Source organism: Myotis daubentonii, chromosome 1 (assembly GCF_963259705.1).
Source record: "Myotis daubentonii chromosome 1, mMyoDau2.1, whole genome shotgun sequence".
In the NCBI taxonomy this organism is placed as follows: Eukaryota; Metazoa; Chordata; class Mammalia; order Chiroptera; family Vespertilionidae; genus Myotis; species Myotis daubentonii.
In genome coordinates, this window is record NC_081840.1 from 5,815,264 (window position 1) to 5,836,182 (window position 20,919).

At 59.1% G+C, this 20,919-nt stretch overlaps 1 protein-coding gene across 6 annotated transcripts; it reads right to left on the bottom strand.

Annotated features, from left to right (window-relative positions):
• Window positions 1-797: 797 nt before the first annotated feature.
• SLC25A29 (solute carrier family 25 member 29) lies at window positions 798-11,687 on the bottom strand. 6 transcript variants are annotated; one of them, XM_059686321.1, is made up of 6 exons: window positions 11,421-11,685; window positions 7,334-7,443; window positions 6,827-6,972; window positions 6,704-6,747; window positions 3,003-3,086; window positions 798-2,691 (listed from the first exon to the last, which is right to left on the bottom strand). In XM_059686321.1, exons 3-6 carry the CDS (start codon window positions 6,888-6,890, stop codon window positions 1,945-1,947), a joined length of 939 nt encoding a protein of 312 aa, XP_059542304.1. In that variant the 5' UTR covers window positions 6,891-6,972; window positions 7,334-7,443; window positions 11,421-11,685; the 3' UTR covers window positions 798-1,944. The 6 variants fall into 6 exon arrangements, with proteins under 6 accessions (XP_059542304.1, XP_059542295.1, XP_059542314.1 ...); XM_059686312.1 differs by lacking the exon at window positions 7,334-7,443 and having other exon boundaries at window positions 6,827-6,871; window positions 11,421-11,687; XM_059686331.1 differs by lacking the exon at window positions 7,334-7,443.
• Between the last annotated feature and the right edge of the window lie 9,232 nt (window positions 11,688-20,919).

Below are 20,919 nucleotides of genomic sequence, written 5' to 3' on the forward strand. Positions count from 1 at the left end.
AGGAGCTGCTGCCTGGGACCCCGGGAGGGGACACTGTTAACAGGGTCTGTGACACACCCGAGGACACGTCCCCCAGCCCCCTCCTGGCCTTCTCTTCCTGGAAACCGCCGACAAGCCCAACCTCACAGGCTGGTGCTGGGATTAAATGGGGTGTGAAGGCACCGGAGAGCTGGCCCCGCTCCTGCAGGGAGAGCCGGGGGCCCTCTCTCCTGCCCACCCTGTTGGGGGGAAAGCTTTTTGGCTCAGCAGTTGGGAAGGAAAGAGCCTCCATCCAGGCCGGTAGCTTGGGAGACACAGGATGTCCAGGATTGACCCCAAGAGGCTGAGAAGTGGGGGTGGGCACCCACAGCCGCCTCGAGGCGCCCTCAGGAACCTCTTCGGCTGGGTTAGGTCTAATCTCGGCTGGGCAGTTCCACTCACCCTCCTGCCAGCTGCCATGTCTGACCTGAGCACAGCTGGGTCCTCCTGGAGAGCTCACAGCACCTGCTGCCAGCCCCGCCCAGCAGGACGACGAGGGCCAGGCCTCCTGTCGCTGGGGTAGCCAGACATCCAGGGAGCTCCTGCTGAACGCCCAGCCCTCGCCCAGCACATCTGAGCTGTGCTCACTCGATCCTCATGCCTCTGTTAGCCCCATTTTGCAGACCAGGAAACTGAGGGTCTAAGACGTGCCCCAAAGCCGACCCCAGGTCACACAGCTGGGGCTGCCATCAGGGCCAGAGGGTGCAGACCACCGAGCCGACCCCTCACTCCGAGGAGGGTGTGGAATGAAGCCCCTTCTGTGATACACAAACGAAGCCTTGATCTTAAAAAACAAATAACTTTAATACCAGTGACACCTATGCACAGGGTGGGAGTCCTGTCTTCCTCGCCACAGTGCCTCCTGGGAGAGCTTGGCACACTGCCCAAGAGGCTGAGCCCACTCAGGGCAAAGGGGGCCACAGGCACCTTCCTCTATGCAGAGCCATCCACCTCCCCAGCCCGTCACATGGCCACACGGTACTGGAAGTGCCGGGGCTACCCCGAGTTCCCACCGCAGCCCTAGCTTCACGTGGAAGCCCCAGAGCGTGGGCTCAGCTCCCCCTCAACCCGGAGGGGCCCAAACTGGGCACAGCCACGCCCACTAATGGGCCCTCCCACCTCACAGGAACACCAGGCACCAGGAGCTTGTCCAGGAAAGACACCATTTGCTGGAGAAGGGGGGTGGGGTGGGGGGCCCATACTATCTCCCTCTCCACCCCTCCACTCGCCTTTGGAAACCCTGGCTGGGGGTAGTGGGCCAGCGTTCCAGATATTGGCCGACCTGTGTCCCCGTTTTATAGATGGGCAGCCTGAGCCCCAGAGGGTATAAGACTTCCCCTCCCCATGGCTGTGTTTAAAACTATGGAGGATACGGAGCCTCCAGCAAATCCCATGGCCTTTCGGCGGTCCCAGGTCAGCCTCCACTGGGAGTGGCAGATGCAGGGGTACCCCCGGCAGTGCCATGTGGAGAAGCTGGGGTGCATTAGGAGAGGTTCAGTTCTGATACCAGGAGGCACCGGGGCTGCCTGTCCTCACCATAGAGCCTGGACAGGTGGCCAAGAGGGGCCTGGAGCTCTGCCAGGTGGAGGATGCGCAGTGAGTGTCACTGGGCAGCCCAGCCACGGGAGAGCCGCGTTGGTGGGTGGGATCCCAGGGAAGCACTGGAGTGTTGGCTGTGTTTCTGGAAGCTTCCAGGTAACAGGGCCAGCTTCCTGACTGCACAGCGTGGGTGTGAGCATCCCCACTTCACAGCTGAGAAAAATGAGTCAAGGCTGTGGCCATGGTAACCGGGCTGATGAGTGGCACCGGGCCCAGATCGGATGGAGTCCCAGCGCTCCGGTCTGGGCAGGGGCCGGTTTATGTTGATGTTGGGTGGACGAAAGGTGGCCCCGGGGAGGTCACGCCCTCCGTCAAGGGGGCGGAGCTTCACAGGCTGGAGGGCTGGGCCAGCGCAGGCCCGGAGGCGGCGGGCACACCCTCGTCCTCGGACTGGTCCTCGGGGCCACGTGCGTAGGTGAGCACGATGGTCACGGTGGCGAAGGTGGCGGCGTTGACGGGGAAGGCGCGCAGCAGCGTGGACGTCAGCCCGCGCGTGAACACACGCCAGCCCTCGGCGCGGTAGCTCTGGCGCATGCAGTCGAGGATCCCGTTGTAGCGCGGGGTGCCCCGCACCCCGTCGGCCTGCAGCCGGGACTTGACCACGTCCACGGGGTAGGTGGAGAGCCAGGACAGGATGCCCGACGTGCCGCCCGCCAGCAGCAGCTTGGGCACCAGCAGCGAGTCCCCCGGCTCGCAGCCCAGGGCGCGCGTCACCACGTCGTAGGTGAGGAAGTAGACGCCGAAGCTGGGCGTCTCGCGCAGCAGGGTGGACACCATGCCCCGGTTCACGCCGCGCAGGCCCTCGCGCCGGTAGATCTGCGCCAGGCAGTCCAGGGAGCCCTGGTAGTTGCGGGCCGCGCCCACGTCCTGCAGCTGCAGCCGCGTCTTGGCCAGCTCCATCGGGCAGCAGATGACGCACTGGATGGCGCCAGCCGCCGCCCCCGCCAGGAACTGGTTCATTGGCGAGTCCTGGCCCAGGGCCCGCAGGGTGTTGCCCTGCACGCCGAACACCAGCGCGTTGATGAAGGTGAGCCCCATGAGCGGTGAGCCCAGGCCCTTGTACAGGCCCAGCACCTGCGGGGCAGAGGGGCGTCAGGTGCCCACCCCCTACCTGGGGCACGGGCAGCCCAGCCTACCTGCCCTGGGAATCTGCACTGCAGGTGGGGCAGCCCCAGCCCACCCCAGGTTTCCTAAGGATCAAACAGAGCCTTATTAGAGCCAGAGCCCCGAACCTGAGCGTCCTGGGCATTCACACCATCCCATTTCCAAAGTCCAATTCCCCCAACAGGCTCCGGGCTCTTCCCCGCCCCCCACCCAGGGGTCCGCCCGGAAGCCTCCTCCTGGCTGGCTCGCCCCGCCCACCTGCCCCGGCCCAGGCCACTCACGCTCTCCTGCTGGATGATGGACTGGAAGCAGTGCAGGGTGCCTCGGTACTGGGGCTTCTCCAGGCTCTGGACCTGAAGCCTCACCTGGAAGGAGGGCCCGGTGAGCAGTGGGCAAGCCGGGGACAGAGCACCCAGCTCCATGGCACCCATGACCACGGCAGAGGCCAGACCCACAGGGCAGGGGGCCGCGCAGCTAGCTCTCTGTGGCTTTTGGAATCCCAAGGTGGGATGAGGCCAGGTGTCCGCGCCTCTTCAGGGACGGGTATCAGTGAGCAACCAGCCAGAGACAGCCAGCTGCACTGGACGACACCCAGAGGGGCAGGGGCCCCCCGACCTGAGACGGGTAGAGGCTAAGTGTGAACAAAACCAACACCGTCTCTGTGACCTCACTGTCCTTAGCAAGGAGAGCAAAGCCTGCTAGGTGATGATGACGACCTGCGTTCCTTAAAGTGTAGCCACGGGGACAGCATGACAACCGAGGTAAAGATCAAATTGGTGGTAGCGTCAATGATACGCTTCTGACCCCTGGGTCTGGGGTGAAACGCGGCCCAGGGACCCATGTCTTACAATATCTAGAATGGAGAGCTTTAAGGTTTTGGGAGTCAGGACCTCCTTTAGGACGAATGACCCCGCCCTGGAAAAGTGGTCATTCTCACACAAGCCAGGAAGACCCCTGATCCGGGGGGATGATTTTTCTGGACCAGCCCCACCCAGGCCTCCAACCCAGGACCTGTGCTATGCCCTAGTGCCCCTCCTGCCCTTGCTAGGCCCACAGGGAACTTGGGGGTCAGGCTCAGGGTCTGGTTCAGGGAGGACAGAAATGTGGGGTTCACCTGGTCTCTGGGTGAGGCTTTGGCTCCCTGATAACAGAGTTACATTTTTGCTCAGGGTGGAGCCAGCTCCAGCTCAGGAAGGAAAGGCGGTTAAAGCAACACAAAATTTCAACATCGCATGCCTTGAGAAGCCACTCCCTGGCGAAGGTGTCCCCGGCTACTGCCGTGTCCCTAAAGTCTAAGGACAGAAACCTACCCTCGTGTGAGGGCACTGTGGCCAAAGACGGTGGCTGTGGTTCTAGGCTCCACAGAGGGAAACCAAATTTTGGACTCAAATTTCGGTCTCCAGGGTCTGGAGGAATAAACTGGGAACGTCCCTGCTGTGAGGCAGTGTGACTGACACAGATCACAGGTGCCCCTCGCCCCTCTGGAGCCCAGGTCTGAAGACATGAGGCTCAAGGACAGGCCAAGTGGAATGGGCCCTGGCCTTGGGAGTGAGGGGGGGGGGGGTTGGAGAGGGGAGGGGGTTTCGGGCCTTGTTCTTCTCCCACGATTCCTAGCACCTTTGCCCTTTCCTGTACATTAAGTTTTCATTTCAGCTGCAGGGCTGTGAAACAAATCCCACTTCTGCAGAGGCAAGCATGTATGACATTTCTGTTTTTCAGCAGCAATCCAGGGGGCGGGGACGATGTATGCAGGACTGTGGTCTTTTTCCTTTTAGTTTATATGTCTCCATTACAGTTAAAGCTTTTTACAACTTGAATTACTTTTGTAACAGAAAGCCAACCAAAAAAATGTGTGTGTACCTGATGACTAGACACAGAAACGTCGCCTGCCCCGGGGAAGGCCACGCACGGGGTGGAGGGCAGGTTGGTTTGCTGGAGGAAGTCATTTGCTTTTCTACATTTCCCAATTTTCTTGTAAGAAGAGCGTTTAACTTTTGTAATGGAAAACAGCCAGTAAAAAAATGAAGCCATTATAACATTAAATTAAACACAAGAGCGCTCCAGGCCCAGCACCATGTGAGCCCTGGGCGGGACAATACGGTCACGGGAGGTGACGACTGGGACAGGTTTCCCCCTTCATAAAAAACTCAGATTTTAAAGACCGTTTGCCCAGATGCGATGCTGGTGGGAAAAGTCACAGATTTGCTCCCCGTAGGTGCCCGGTAAGGGGGTTCCAGAGAGCATTAGCCCAGGAGGTGCAGAAGCTCCTGCACCCCACTTGCTGCAAGGGGTGCTTGTCCGGCTCAGGAGCCAGAGGAGGCAGGGATGCCAGGACCAGGGCTCTGGCCTGAGGGACCCAATGGGAGCCTGCAGGCCTGGCCAGGCCCGGGCTGAGTCAGCTCGGAGCGGCCTCCGCGGAGCTGGGCTGAGGACGTGAATCAGAGCCACTTCTTGGCTGGACCCAGCTTCAAGAGGCCTTTACAACACGTGACCACAAGATATAAACACAGCACAACGTGGACACTGCCAGGCTGGCCTGGGCCGTGTGGACACACGCCACCAGGGCCTCGCTCTCGGTGGCCCTCGGGGAACTCAGGGGCCGCTGTGTGGCCAGAAAGCCTGGCCCTTCGGCCTCCTCCCCAGACGCGCCCGCAGTGCGATGGGGGGAAATCTGTGCTCTTCGGGACTGGCCTCTCCTCCCACGAAGTCTACATCGTGCGCCGGTCTCCACCGGGGCCCCAGGAATCTTGCCCAACCCCTCACTGTGCAGACGGGCCCACGTCACTGCGCCGACCAGCGGGAGGGAGGCCTGGCCCTGCACCAGGCCCAGGGACAGACCTTCCCCAGGAGCCAGTGCATTAGGCGGGGCCCCAACATCTCTGCTGCAGGACACCCAGCCCCCAGCTCGCAGGTCCTTTTCCTGGCAGAGCAACACCTGGGTCCGGAAACAAGGAGACCGGAAGCCCGCCTCGAACCAGCGAAGGGGATGTCCTTGCCTGAGCTCTGCCCTCCCGCCGTGGGCAGTGTTCACAGGGGACAGGTCTGCCCGGTGCCCGGCCGTGTACAACAGCCGCCCTGGCCCCGGGTGAGCAGATAAGGTAGGGCCCTGACCAGCTAGTTCAAGGGCGTGAAACCCCAACCACAGGGAAAATCTGAGCTGGAACCTCTGGAGGGAGGACGTGGACTTGCTTGGTTTCTGCTCTGAGGCGTCGGAGAACCTGGAACTTGGGTTTCTCGGGCACGGGGCTTGCTGCGTGCCGCCCGCCAGCACCGCGCAGGTGTGCACCTGCCCTGGGAAACGCTCACCAACGTCTTGACAATGACGGTCACCTTCCTGGGGAATCCTGACGAGTTTGGATTTTTCTGTATTTCCGTATTTTCTCCCTGAGCTTTTCTTTCCTTTAAGAAGCCGTCTGCAGTTGTTTTGCAAGAACAGTTGGGGATCCCTGCTCTCGGTGAGGGGAAACCGGCCCCCCGTCTCAGCTGGCCGAGCCCCAGGATGGACCTGGACGGGCGCCCCCGCTGCGAGATGTGGGGCAGACCCAGGAGGCCCGGCCCACTCGGCTCAGTGGTAAGTGGTCGCCATCTGGCGTCACAGAGACCCATACTCCACGTTACTCTAGAACAGCGGTTCTCAACCTTGGCTGCACATTAGAAACACCTGGGAATCTCTTTAAAATCCTGATTTCTGGGCCTCATCCTCCGGAAATTCTGTTTCTTTGTTATGGGGTGGGGCCACAACATTAGGAACAGAGAAACAGAATTTCCGGAGGATGTGGCCCAGAAATCAGGATTTTAAAGATTCCCAGGTGATTCTAATGTGCAGCCAAGGTTGAGAACCGCTGCCCTAGGACCTGTGGGAAGACCCTGAGGGTTCCTAAGGTAGGCCCTGGGAAGGAGCCCCAGCCACCCAGACCCTGCAGGCTTCTGTCCTCCGTGTGGGCCTCCACCGGGCCCCACACTAAAACCACAAGTGACTCACCTTGACGGTGTCAAATGGGTGTCCCACCAGCACGCCTGCCACACCTGGAGGAAGAAAGGGGAACTTGAGCCCCAGATATCTCAGACACCCGCAGTGGGGGGTGGAACTATGGGAGGCCGTTACCTGCTGTGCGCCGGGCTCCTCCCGGGAGCCCCTTAATCCTCATGGCTGGAGGATGAGGGAGCATGTGAGGGTGACATCCCCAAGGTCACGCCAGGATCTGTCCAACTCAAAGCTGGTGCCTCCCCCTCACCCTGCTGCTCACGCAGCTGAAACAGAAGATGTCCCCTGGTGGCTGCGTGGTCCCCGCTCCAAACCCCCCTGGCATTGGCAGGGGACTCCAGAAACTTTGGACTTGGACCCTCACTCAGAATTGGGTTTCCCCTCTGTCACCAGCTGGCCGAGCTCACAAAGGGCTCAGTGTCTGAGCCTTATCTCCGATTCGGTCCCAGGGGATTCCCGGGAAACACCCACCCAGGACCTGGTGCATGGCAAGTGCCGGCTGACCACTCCCTTCCCGAGTGGGAGTCGCCTGATACCCAGGGAACAGCTTGTGACTGTGGTCGTGCCTGGTGGTGTGTCGGCCCTGGCCCTGCCAAAATCCAGCCCCCCTCGGGGACAAAGCCTCACAGACACTTCTGAGTCCCGCATGCTGTGCAGATTGCAGACGCCTGGTTACCCCACCTCATGGTGGAAATGCTGAGGTTCAGTGAGACTGAGTTACTGCCGCGCTTCCCTCCCTAGGATTTTTAAAAAATGTTTTTATTGGTTTCAGAAAAAGAGGAAGGGAGAGAGAGAAAGAGACATCGATGTGAGAAAGAAACAGCGATCAGTTGGTTGCCTACCATACACACACCGAGAGGGGGATGAACCTGCAACCCGGGCATGTGCCCAGGCCAGGAATCGAACCTTGGTGCAGGGGACGATGTTCAACCCACTGAGCCACACCGGCCAGGGCTTCTCCCTAGAATTTTATGCGTGTACATCCTGGAGTCCTTTTACTGCCAGGAGTGTTTACGTATAATTAAAACAGCTAACATGTAGTGTTTCTGCCTGCTGGTTAGTATTCTTAGTTTTGTACCTATACTAGTTCTCTCTCTTAATACCTATACAGAAAGGACTATTCGCCCATTTGATAGATGAGGAAACTAAGGCATGTAACATGTCCACGCCACACAGCTAGAAATGGCGGAGCCGGGCCCGGCTGGTGTGGCTCAGTGGTTGAGTGTCGACCAATGAACCAGGAAGTCACAGCTCAATTCCTCGTCAGGGCACATGCCTGGTGTTGCAGGCTCAGTCCCCAGCCGATCAATGATTCTCTCTCATCACTGATGTTTCAATTTTTCTCCCTTTCCCTTCCTCCCTGAAATCAATAAAAAATATATAAATTAGAAATGGTGGAGCCAGGACTCAAACCCTGTAACCCACTGGGAAATGCCCCCGGGAATCCAGCTCTTCTGTAAAAGCCATTTTTTTAAGGCCGCCAGGGAATGGTTCTGGGGCGAGGTGCAAAGGGGGCGGCGTCCCAGAAGTCCTCTGGCTTCCGGGCTTTTTCTGTGTCAATAATTGATTTATTCAGACAGGAAGACTGAGATTTTATCGTGGACTTCAGGAATGCCACTGGGGATGCCAAGGGCGTGTGCCTTTCTTCTTCAAAACAACCCTGCCTGCACTGCACCAGCCCTGTCACTCTGCAGACTCGCCTTTTTGTGATCAGAGAAAATTTCCACTTTCATTTATTCATCACAGTCGCCATCGCCAGGCCTTTCCTCCTCCTGGAGCCCTGACACTCACAGGTGGACGAGGAGACCTGGCTTCCACAGCTGTGTTTTTGGTCCTGAGACACACTTAGCTTCTGTAGTGTGAGATCAGCCTCTTTTTTTTCCATTTCATGTTTTGAATTTGAAAATCCTAGATCTAGAGCCTCTCTCCTTGGGCTGTAGCTGGATTCGGGGGTTTGGATACCTAACACTTGCCCTTGGCTTGCTGACTGGCCTTCCTGCTGCCTCCAGCCGGGCCCCCCAGCCCACCAGGCCCCTGGTGGCCAGGCCCAGCCTCGGGGTCCCAGGGATGCAGGTGCTGGGAGCGCTGGAGGTTCCCTCCCTGTGGGAGAGGTCCTGCCTCCGGCTCCAGACTTGTCTCAGCCTCTGGGATGGGAGGGGCAGACCCTCACCCACCGGCCTCTGCTGGCAGGTCCCAGGCAGGGTCTCCGAGGGCAGACACCTGCATTCCCACTCGCTCCCTTCACTCGTCTCAGCGCCCTTGCCCAGAACATCTGCAGGCACAGAGTGGGCCGCGGGGCCTGCCTGCGTCAGGGCCTCAGGCCCCCAAAGCCTCATCCTTTTAACCTCACAGTCACCTGAGAGCCAGGAGGCCTCGCCAGGCCATCTCCCTGAGAGGACGCTCTCTCCCAACTCCAAAGCCAGTGCCCACTGCCCTACAGAAGCTGGACTCGCAGGGACACCTCCCACCCCATGACCGTCCAGAGAGGCGGAGGGAGCCACCATCCTGAAGGCACCTGGCAGCAGGGGTGGTGGTGGGGGGGGGTATCTGTCCTCCCACAGGGCGTCCCCCTGCCCACGCTGAACTTCTCCCTGCACTTCCTCCTATCCATGCCCCCAGCAGGGAGACCCCCAACCAGAGCCCAGGGTCTAAGCAGGCAGAAGACCTGAGGCTGGCCCCCTGGCTGGAGAGCAGGCAGGCATACTGAGCCTTCCAAGGCCCCGAGGTTGCTGTCAATCAAGGTCCTGCCTGGCCTCTCTCAGCGCGAGCTGAACAGGAGATCCACCCTCAGACCAACAACCGGGTGTGCTGTCTGTCCTCCCCTGACTGGGAAGTCAGAATCTAGGGACCCCGGCCACTGAGGAGAAGCTCCGACCTCATCTGCCCTGAGCCTCCAGGCCTTGAGGAGCCAGACAGAGGCCTCTGGGGCGGCCAGGATCTGAGAGGGAGGTGTCACCTGCACATGGTTCCTGCAGCCTCCCTGCAAGGGCCAGGCCATGCCAGGGGCCATGGCGGCCCTGGCACACAACCAGGTCACTGTTGCATGGGTTAACGGGGAGAGGACTGCCCTTGCCTGCTCTGTGGTAGGAGCGGGCAGTATGATTTTGTACTAGTCCCTCCACTTCTCATACTGACCCTTTGCACCCCTCCCGGCAGCTACTTCCACCCTCGTCCACCTGGGAGGCTCAGGCCTCGGCTCACACAGCAGGAAGGTAGGTGGCACCACCCACCCTGTGCTTGCATGGGGACCCCAGTGGACAGTGGGGGCAGCTGGTGAAGCGCCTACAGCCCAGCAGGCCGCTGGACCCCGGGGCCTGATGAGGATGGGCCGAAAGGCATTCCAGGAAGAGGCGCTGCCTGAGCAAGAGCCCAGAGTGACTGGACGTCTCTAAGCAGGCCTGGCCTGGGACGGGGATTCCTACCCCGAACCCCAAACTCCCACAACATCTGCAGGAAAACAGAAGGAATCCTGCCCCTCTGGGGAGAGAACCCATGTTCTCCAAGAAGTTGGAAAGGGGTATTGGACCTGGGACAGCCCCCCACCCTCTGGAGCCGCCACTCCAGAGGCTTCTTGAAAACTTTGGGGTTTCTACCCACTTTTGAGGCTCTCGTCTGTGGTTTCCTGAGGCCTGACTGGGTAACAGTCTGGTAAATTCTTAAATCCCTTCCCACACACCACACTCCCTGGACCAGCCTTCTCTCACCCAGAGCTTAAGGCACACCTCTTCCTCCGGGGCACCCACCACTGGCAGGTGCTGGAGGAGAGAAGCCGGAGGTCAGGGCTGGACTGGGCCCGGGACACCCAGCCAGCCCTCTCTCTGCCCAGGAGGCAGGGCCTGCCAACTCACCACCGCCCAATTCCCATGGCGAAACCTGGCTCCCAATTAATACCTGTTGAGTAAATTAACTCTCCAAGTAAAAGCAGAGAAGCTAAAAGCCAAACAGGCATGGCCACAGCAGACCCGGGACTGCACACCCACCAGGGCCTCCAGGGAACGCAGGCTTGGACCCAGCGTCAAGGCCCGGCCTCCGGGAAGGTGTCCCACGTGGAGAGACACGTCCACGTAAGCCCAAGAGCTAGCCACAGGGCGTGTCAGGCCACTCTGCCACTCGGGTGGAGTCCGCCCCCCAGCAGCCCACTGGCAGAGGCAGGAAGGGGGCAGCGTGCCAAAGGTGACTGGGCCTGGGGTCCAACCGTCGCCTGGCAGTGCTCACAGGCCGGCCTGCGGGTGGGTGATCGGTGCCCCAGCTCTGCCCAGAAGGTTGCAGGAGAAGGTGGAGCCAGCCCCAAACTTCTCCGGCCCAAGGAGCGAACCCGCTCCAGATGGGATGGAGCTGAGGGACGCGGATTCCTACCCCGAACCCCAAACTCCCAGAACACCTGCAGGACACCAGGGGCCTTGGGCGAGGAGGGCGCAGGGGGCGGCGAGGCACCTTCCTGGCGGCCCCCCCCCCCCCCCCCGGTCTCCGCCAAATCAGAGCTGCCGCGGGGCCCCAGACCTCCTGCCCGAACGCGCCTGGAAGGATTTAAAAACAGCAGCTCCCAGGCCTGGTGTCAATTCACGCCCACGAGAACCCCGTGAGATGAGAGCTTTCTTATCCCCATTTTGCAGATGAGAAGCCGCAGCCAGGGGCCAGCCGCTGGGCCGAGCGCCCGCAGGTGAGCTGGCCCCCCAGCCCTGGCGCCCGGCACGCAGCCCGCCCGCCTCCTTACCCCCGGCGCATCCAGCCAGGAAGTCGAGAGCCATGGCCGTCCTTCTTCCACGTCCTTCTCCTTCTCGGGCCCTTTGCGGGGTCGGGAGCCCCCTCGGTCTGGCCTCCGCCTCCTGGCGCAGAGCCTGATCAGCGCCGGCGGCTCAGCGCGCGGCTCCTCGCCCGGCAAAGGTGCCCGCAGGCCGGCGCGCGAGCCCTCGAGGCGGTCCGCCGGCCAGTGGTCCCCGACTTCGGGCCGCGCGCCCCGCCCCTCGGCCGGCCGGCGGCGGGGGGCGGGGGGAGGCTCGGGCGGGGCGCAGGGCGCAGCGAATGGGCGGGCGGGGTGCGGACAACGCCCGAGGCCTGCGCGCCGCCGCCGCGCCTCATTGGCGGGCGTGCCCGGCGGGCGGGGCGCGGGGACGTGGCGGGCGGGCCGGCGGGGGGGCGCGAGGCGAGGCGAGGCGAGCGGACAAAGAGTGTGCTTCGTGCGCCCGCCCGCGCGCCGCTCGGGCCCGGAGGGAGCGCGGTGTTCGCGGAAGCCGGACCGTGGACCGACCTGCGAGCCCGAGAACCCCGCGGCGTGCGCGAGGCGTGCCCGCTGGGAGGGATGTGGACGGTGCGCTCGCTCCGGACTGGGCCCGGGAACCTGGGGCCTGGGTTCAGATCCCGGCTCCGCCGCCGGACCTCAGTGTCCTCGTCTGCATAATGGGGACATGGCCGCGAAAACGGATGTGGAGCGCCTGGCCCCTCCAGACCTGCAGGCCTGCGCACAACTAACTAGTTGCCTCGGAGAGCCTTCGCCCTCCCGCCGGCGCGCCCCTGTGCGGGGGGCGGGGATGGGGGGCCCTGAGCGCTCCGGCATTTCGGGGGCGGAGAGCGAACCTGAAAAGGGAACGGGGACTCGGGCGCGGCGCGGCCAGGCCCGCGGAGTCCGGCACCTGCCTGCGGACTGCGGGAGCCGCGGGGCAGGACCCGGCCATCGCAGCGCGTCTGGCGCGGTGACCAGAGTGCGGCTCTGGGTAGTGGGGGGAGGGGATAAGGAGCAGCCGAATCCGCTGCCGCCACCCCCACCCTGGGAGTCCCTGAGGTTGGGGCCACTCCCTGGAGACTTCCCCCCACACTCCTTCCCAGCGCCTCATGAAGTGCGGACTGTGGACTGTCCGGTTGGGGCGGAGCTTGGCTGGGAGCTCTCTCCTTCACTGTGGGAGTCAAATAACACTCAGGGCCAACTTCCTATTCACCACCTGCGGTCAGGACCACAAAGCCGGCTTCCGGTAGCAGAGCACACAGCGCTTTCACTCCAGTCTTACGGGTCTGATAGCAGCATGGAGAGCACCGTGGATATATCTTAGGTTGTAAGGGCGGTATTTGGAACGAGGGGGTGATGTCCGGCGTAGGTAATCAGTGCAGTATAGTGACACAGAGGCCTCTGGGAAGCCAACCAGCAGTGTGGTTTCTTGTATTCTTAGAATCTAAGTAGAGCCATCATTCAGGAGAGACCCAAGCCCAGGTCTGCTGACTCCTAGTCCAGTGCTTGTGATGGCTGGTGGGCCCTACATTGGGGGTCTGGAGGCCTGGGTGTGAATATCGCCAGGCTTGCTGACCCGGCTCCATGTCTCAAGGCAGCAGGGGGGCGCCCAGGGTGGAAGAGTGACCAAGAAGCCAGAAAAGCGCAGCCTGTAGGCCCCAGAAGTCCAGACCCCAACCAGGGCGGGAGTTGACGGTGGGGCTGCTCAGGTGGCTGGAGGCATCTGAGACCATGACAATTAAACAGGGCAACCCTATTGTTAGGTTAGGTGGCTCAGGAGGCGGCGCAAGAAATAGAGAGTCCAGTGAATCAGAAAAGAAAGGAAAGGAAAAGGTTTATTTCTGCGTCCCCGGGAGACCCGCGTATCCCCAAGGACAGGGCGGCTCGTGGATTCACGCCAACAGGGAGGGGGGCGCTTTTTTTATATTGCGGTTGGGTGAGGGGCGGGGACATGAGCTGAGGTATTCAGCTGCAGGGGGGGTCAGCCAGGTATTCAGGAAGGAGTCAGTATCTGTGTGGGGGTCGTGGAGAAGCCAGTATCTGTGTCTGGCACGCTGATCTGTTAGAAATGCCAGGGGTAGTCCATTATCTCGTCACATGTCTGCATGTATCCGATCCTGGGCTCTCTCCGACCTAACACCTATGTCCAGGTGTCACCTCAGGAAGGGTGTCCCCGGGCTGCGCAGACCTCGGGAGGTAAAACACAATAGCCTGCAGCATCCGTCCCTGTGTTTGGAGGTTTGAGAGGAAGTCACGTACGTACCTTAACAGGGCAGCAAGTCAAATTATTATGGAACGATTGAATAGTGCTGTGCCTTTAATGCCCTGCTTGGGGCAGGTTGCAGGAGCCCTCGTACAAATGTAGATGTGAACCAAACCAACTCAAAAAAAAAAAAATGAACAAAACCAACTCCATCTCTGTTACCTCTGACCAGGCTCACTGTCGTTAGCAAGGAAAGCAAAGCCTTCTAGTTGATGATCCTCTGCGTTCCTTAAAATATAGCCATGAATAGTATTGTTAGTAGCAGCCAGGATGGCATGACAACTGAGATCAATATCAAAATAGTGTCAATTATAAGCAGTCACCTGTCTGTCACAAGGCCACCAGGAGGTGTGGCCCTGGCACTCCTGCAGTCCTCATCCCTGTGTCTTGTCAGTCATTAGCTGGTTGTGAAACGGAATTTTTGGACTGGAACCCGGATTCTTTGTCCGCCAGAGTCGAAGAATGAATCCACAGACAGAGAGTAGTATAACAAAGGTGGAGATTTTATTGAAGAACAAGTACAGGCTCCCACGTGGGGAGAGGGAAAGAGTCCCACAGAATGGACTCCCACGTGGGGAGGGGGAAAGGGTCCCCCTGAGCTCCTTTTCCCTGTGGCTTATAAAGGCTGCAGACCCTGGTGCCTTGATATCCCCTCTGATAGGTCACTGTTCCCTTAGACTGGTTACTACAGTACCTCCTGAGCTCAAGGTCAAACACCACATGGGACATGTGATGCCCTCCTTCCTCATTGTTCTTTTCTTTCTGGCTTTCTTCCTTCTTTATTTTGTAAATACAGACCTTTTTGGCTCCCTTGTCTTATGTAAATGCATCTGTTGCTGCTCCCTGCACCTGGCTTCCTCCTGTTATGGAGATGTACCTTCTCCCAATCTGTAGCCCTGTGTTTTTCCATGGACCCCAATTCTAAAAATTCCCTAAGCCTGCCTATATTCACTTAAAATTCCTGTTTTCAGTTGTACTGTACAAACAGCACTGTAACAGGTCTGGTAGCTGGTAGTGGAGAATAATCTATGCAGAATTGCTGGTGTCTGACCCAATTTTCCGGTAAGTCAGTCACCCTACAATAAATTCTGATGTGTTCTAGTGGAGTCACCTGCTTTGTCTTTCAGTCTGAGGATACCTTCTGGTTACAGTAGCCTTTATACCTGTGCCCTGCCATTGGACAGTCCTGACTCCCTGGGGGGCCCTTGGTAAGGGGCCCCACAGCCTGGGACACAGTCAGCACGCAATAGTTGAGTTTCAGGAAGCTCCTTGGAGTGAGGCCCCATCTGGGCGATGCCTGCCGGGGTCCAGGGGAGGGATCTGGTGCAGGTGCCCGGCCACAGGCTTCCAGCTTAGAGCTTAGAGGTGGGGCCACTTTGGAGGGAGCCCGTGTTCAGGCTGGAGCTCTTGGGGTTTAGGTGTTATAGAACTGGAAAAAAAAACAAGCAAACGCTTAGAGAAATGGAGTTACACAGCTTTATTACGCCAGCGGACTCAGAGGAGGTTGTCTCTCAAATTCTGAGCAAAGCAATCTGGTGGAAGCTTTTCTTTTATATCTTTTCTAATGTCTTTGTCTCCCAAATATGGGGCTTCCGGTCCCTTTTGCAAGTTTCCAAAAGAGGCCTACGTATGCTTAGATACCTCGCAGGAAGCTTGTAGCCTTGAGAGTACAACGCAGCTCGGTAGCCTGCGGTACGGATAAGTAAAAGGCACCTGGTATGGGGGTAGCAGGGACAGCCGTGGAGCGGTTTGCAAGGTCAGACAGGTAAGCTTATCTTCCCTATCATTAGAGCAAGCATGTTTTACAGGAGCCAATAATAGCAGGATTAATCCACAGAACGAAGAACCTCTGTCTAGTGGAAATTTCAAGCAGCAGGTTTTTTTTTTTTTTTTTATAAAATAGAGGTTTCTAGGCTTCATTCCCCACTGGCTTTATCAAATCACTGACTCCTGTGGGCCATTATTGGGGATGGGGTTATATCGACCCCTGAGATTAGCCTTTTGTCTTCTCACAGGGACCAAGGTCCCGTTTGTGGGGAGCAGTGTAGGGGTGGCCTCTGCCGCAGGGAGGAAGGGGTGAAGGCAGGCACTGGGTGAAGATGGGGTTATCTGGGTGCACGGCTGGGTTACTGAATTGCAACACCTCGTTTCCCCTTAGAAGCTCTTCCTTACGGGCTGTGTTTCGGGGCCCCCGGAGCGAGAATCATTCACCAGGAGGCAGAGACAGTGACAGCGCTGTGCCGGGCATGGGGACACGGCAGACACTGCTCCCTGACCCGGGGGCTTCCCGGCCGGCTGTTGGGGAGGAACCAGGAAGGAAAAAATAAAGTCATCGCCGAGTAAAGGAGCTCGCGAGGCCCCATCTGCGAGCCTGCGGGGTGTCCGCGAGGCTTCTGTGTGTGTTGTTCTGTTTCATTTCCTGAGGATAAAATTACAGCACAGGGCGTGCTTTCTCAAACTCCTCGTGTTCTCCAGTCCCGGACACCCGCTCCCAAGGGAGCACCCCCTGCAGGGCGCTTCTCAGACCCCAGCCTTTAAGGGGCAGGAGGTCCAAGGCCAGAGCCGCAGGAGCACAGCGAGTGGGGAGGGAGAGCCACCGGGAGGGGGGTGTGGGGGGGACACAAGCGGTGAAGCCAGGTGACTGAACAGTGTGGGGTTGAGTTTTTATTTTGTACAGCTTTTGTCATTTCTGACACAGGATAGGCTCAGTGCGGAAAAATTAGGAACACCAGCCGGGAAAGAAAGTCACCTCTGGCCTGGCTAGCATGGCTCAGTGCTTGAGCGTTGACCTATGAACCAGGAGGTCAGGGTTCGATTCCCAGTCAGGGCACATCCCTGGGTGGCGGGCTCAATCCCCAGTGTGCAGCGTGCAGAAGGCAGCCAATCCATGATTCCCTCTCATCATTGATGTTTCTATCTCTCTCTCCCTCTCTGAAATCAATAAAAATATATTTTTAAAAAGATTATGTTTCTGGGGGAAAAAAAGTTGCCTCTGTTCTCCTACTGAAGTACGGTAGCGATCATCTCAGGTAGAAACTATAGTTTAACTTTAGCCCTGCTGTTTGGCTCCCGTACTTATTTGCTTTGTTTAACAATAGAAAAGTGATTTTGATTTTCTGAATTATATAAATTATCCCATTCGATTGAATACCCTATTGATTGTAATGTGAATATCCCATTGGTTGTGGTCATGCTGGTTATCGAAGCACATTCCTCTGTACCTGGGAAGGACAGCACAATTATCCCAAGGTCAGAGGGCTCCAGATAACGTGTCCCTGTTGACTCAGTGGTCCCAAGACCCGTGGGCTCTAGATAATGTGTTTCTGTCAACTCAGTGATCCAGAGACCCCAAACTATCCTTCCTATCTAATAATAGACAAACACGGTAATTGACTGTACCTTTGCTACGCCTCCCGTGGGCTAATCAGTGTGATATGCAAATTAACCACCAACAAAGATGGCGGTTAATTTGCAAACGTAGGCTCCAAGCGGTGGAGCGAAGCCTGATGGCCGTGGCCGGCGGAGCAGCGAGGCCTGGTGTTTCCGGGGCCGGCTCCAGCCAGAACTCGGCCAGAGCGAAGGCCTGGGCCCCGGGTGCCGGAGGCCAGGGGAAAGGAAGGCCTATTGCACAAATCTCTTTGTGCAACAGGCCTCTAGTAATTGAGATAACATGCTTAAGTCCTATTCTGTAAACTGCTTTTTTTGCAAACCAGGTTCCTCATTCCAAACCCTGGGATGTAATCCGTTCCTTTGTGATCTTTGCCTATAAATCTGGTGCTGGGGCTGGGGCGGGCGCTATGAGATTTGGGAGAGCGAAATGCCCCCTCATAGTCCCGGATTTGCAATAAATGTGACTCTTTAATTCGACTTCTTGAGGCGTCCTTGGGTGATCCGCGGGGTACATTACAACACTCCCTAACCCGGAGAATTCAGTAAAGGAGGCTGTCTGGACCTGGGCTGGGGGCAAGGCTGGCGCTCAGAGAGCCCCTGGGTGAGTGGGGGTGGGGTGGCTGAGGACCAGCGGTGTGGACCTGGGGCCTCGGGCTGTGCGGGGGCCAGTGCCGGGTGGCAGGGCCTGGCTCTGCCTTCGGCTCTCGACACCTCTGCAGGAAACGGAAGATAAGAGTTGATTTCAATGTTGTCAAACCAGCATCACCACAGTGTAAAAAGGAGCTCGTTTAATTAGTCAGCGGAGGAACTGAAGGTTTTCGTGAGGGCCCTTTCGGCTGTCTGGGCCGGGGAGGGAGAATTTGGGACCGGCAGGTCCCCTGTGGCTGCTGAGGACGCAGTGAGCAGGTGGGTGGCTTTGTGGCGAGGGCTGGGGACCAGCTGCGGGTGTGTGTGGCGTAGCCTTGAGCAGAGCTGTCTGCCCGACGCGTCCCTTTCTCCCAGGGAATAACTGTTGGCTGTGTGGATGTCTCCCTGGCCCCTTGTCCGGTCTATCCTGGCGTGTCCTGGCCTCCCCACTGAGCCAGTCTGCCCTGGGCCTCGGCGATGGAGGGCCTGGGACCACCTGGGGACAGCCAGCCACTGTCCTGGGAGCCCTCAGCCCCAGTCCATGGTACCTACGGTCTCTCCTTGGGTAGATTTGAGGAATCCACTTCTCTCCCTTGAACTGAGTCAATCCCGAAGTTGCTGACAAGCTGGGTGGCCGAGGGCTACCTGTCCAGGCGCACTGGGGGCCTCCCTCCCGGCGCTCCGGGCCGTTCTGAACCCACTCGGCCAGCCCGGCCAAGAGGCCAAAGGGAGGCCAGCTCCGCCAGATGAGGTGACCAGAAACCCAAGATGGGCAGCGATATAAATAGACACTTGGCAAATGCTTCCAGTCTAAAAATAGAACTAAGGGGGGCCTTCCTGGGGGAGTCCTGACTGGCCAAAGGAGTGGTCCCCAACTGGAGTCGGGGCTGGTCAGGGCAAGAGGGCCAGGCCAAAGGAGCTCAGCCAAGTGTCCCGGACACAGTGCGCGCTGGCTGTGCATTCAGTTGTCCGTGCGACGCACAGGCCTCAGGGAGTCCACCCTCTGGGCCAACCCGGGGCTGGCGCTGGGGGCTGGAGTGAGCCGGCCCGGCTGTGCCCTCTCTCGGGGCTCCCACTTCGCATGGGTGGAGAATGGCTGCATGACCACGCTGTCCCTGGCGGACAGGCAGTGTGAACAGGCACCTGAGGCCACTGGCCAGAGGAGGGCAGTGTGCCCTCACCTGAACCCTGGGCTGAGCTGGTAGGTGCCGGGGCGTTGGCACCGCAGGGAAGTGAGAATGGGAGGTCAGGAGAAGGCAGGGGCTGGCCACAGACACAGCAGGACACAGACAGACGGAGGAGAAAGGGGCCGGCCCTCCTCTGTCCACCGCAGCCACAGCCCTGGGGCTGAGCTGGAAGTAGGTCTGCAGGTGCCGCAGTGGCAGGGCGAACCAGACACAGCGATAAGGAAAAGAAGCAAATCGCCAAAAGATAGGAAAACGGAAACACGCCGGCCTCCTGCAGGAAGACCTTCCGGCCTGGGCTGGTGGCTCTCTCTGTCTGTGGTGGCTGCGTCTCTGCTGCCTGGATTTTAAAAAGAACTTTAGTTATTCCTTTTGTTACAAACTGTGAAGATGCATTTAGGGTTGTCAGGTTCCCCCAGGGCGCCCGGACCAACCAGCATGGCCTGAGCCCAGGGGGCCAGCAGCGCCAGCGTCCAGCGTCCTCCTTCCTTCCGTTTGGGTCCAGGCTGGAGCTGTTTGTGTGATGTCTGTCTCCCTCTAGAGGCCGGCCTGGCCTCCTTGCCGGGGCTGGGTGGGGCGGAACATGTGGCTGAAGGAGGGAGAGGCCTAAAGCATGCCTACCTGCTAACAGTAATGACACTCCCCATCGGGAGAGGTGGTCTCCTGCCATCCGTGCAAGACTCAGAGAGGTCACTCCACTGACCCCAGATCACACAGCTGGGGGAGGTGGAGCCAGGAGCCAAACCCAGCTTGGGTATCCCCTCAAACCATGGGAGGCTCTCCCCCACTAAGATCCCAGTCTCCCCAGCTACCAGAGGGCTTTACCATCTACTGAGTCAGGTCAAGCCAGGTGTGAACAGCTGACTCTGCCCAAGGTCCATTCACCTGTGTGTCCATCTATCATCCATCCCTGCATCCATTGATCCATCCACCCACCCACCCAGCCACTTATCCACCCACCCACCCAGTCATCCACCCACCCACCCATCCATCCATCCACCCACCCACCCACCCACCCACCCACCTACCCACCCACCCATCCATCCACCCACCCACCCAGCCACTTATCCACCCAGTCATCCACCCACCCACCCACCCACCCATCCATCCACCCACCCACCCAGCCACTTATCCACCCAGTCATCCACCCACCCACCCACCCATCCATCCACCCACCCACCCACCCACCCACCTACCCACCCACCCATCCATCCACCCACCCACCCACCCATCCATCCACCCACCCACCCAGCCACTTATCCACCCAGTCATCCACCCACCCACCCACCCATCCATCCACCCACCCACCCAGCCACTTATCCACCCATCTACCCAGTCATCCACCCACCCACCCAGCCACCCACCCACCCACCTACCCACCCACCCATCTGTTCACTGATTTGTTTCATGCACTTATTCACTGAGCCTCCCCGGGTGCCTGCCCTGTGCTGGGTGCTGTGGGCTCAGAGACAAACCTGCTGGACTCTGCCTGCCAGCAGCTCACCGCTGGGTGGGGAGACAGTTAGACCTGCACAAACCAGCCTAAAGGGAGAGGCGGCGGGTTTTCTGTTCTGCTGTGGAGAAGGGTGTTTGTTTGGGAGACAAGTTGCAGGTGAAACTTGGCTGCAGTGACCGAGAGAACACGCTCTCAAGTGTCAGCTTCTTGGGCTGCCTTTTCTAACGCACCGCCCCCCACCCGCCCAATGCCCCTGTCCCCACCCTACTCTACGTCTGTCCTCGGTCCTTACACCATCTGGCAGACTCTGTATTGTTATTTATTGTGTTGGTGTCCGTCTCCCCACCTAGAACAGAAGACCCATGGGTGAGGGGCATTTGTCTGAGTTTCCTGCTGTGGTCTGGTGCCTGGAATGTGGCACGTAGTAGGCATGCTATGTTTGTGGCATGGGGGGGAGATGATGCAGCCGGGGGCTGGGCAGATGGATTGTGAGATGGATCTGATCATAAACAGGACTGGGTGCCTCACTGGATGTAGGGTGCAGGGGGAAAGGCATTCAGGGCCATTTCTGGG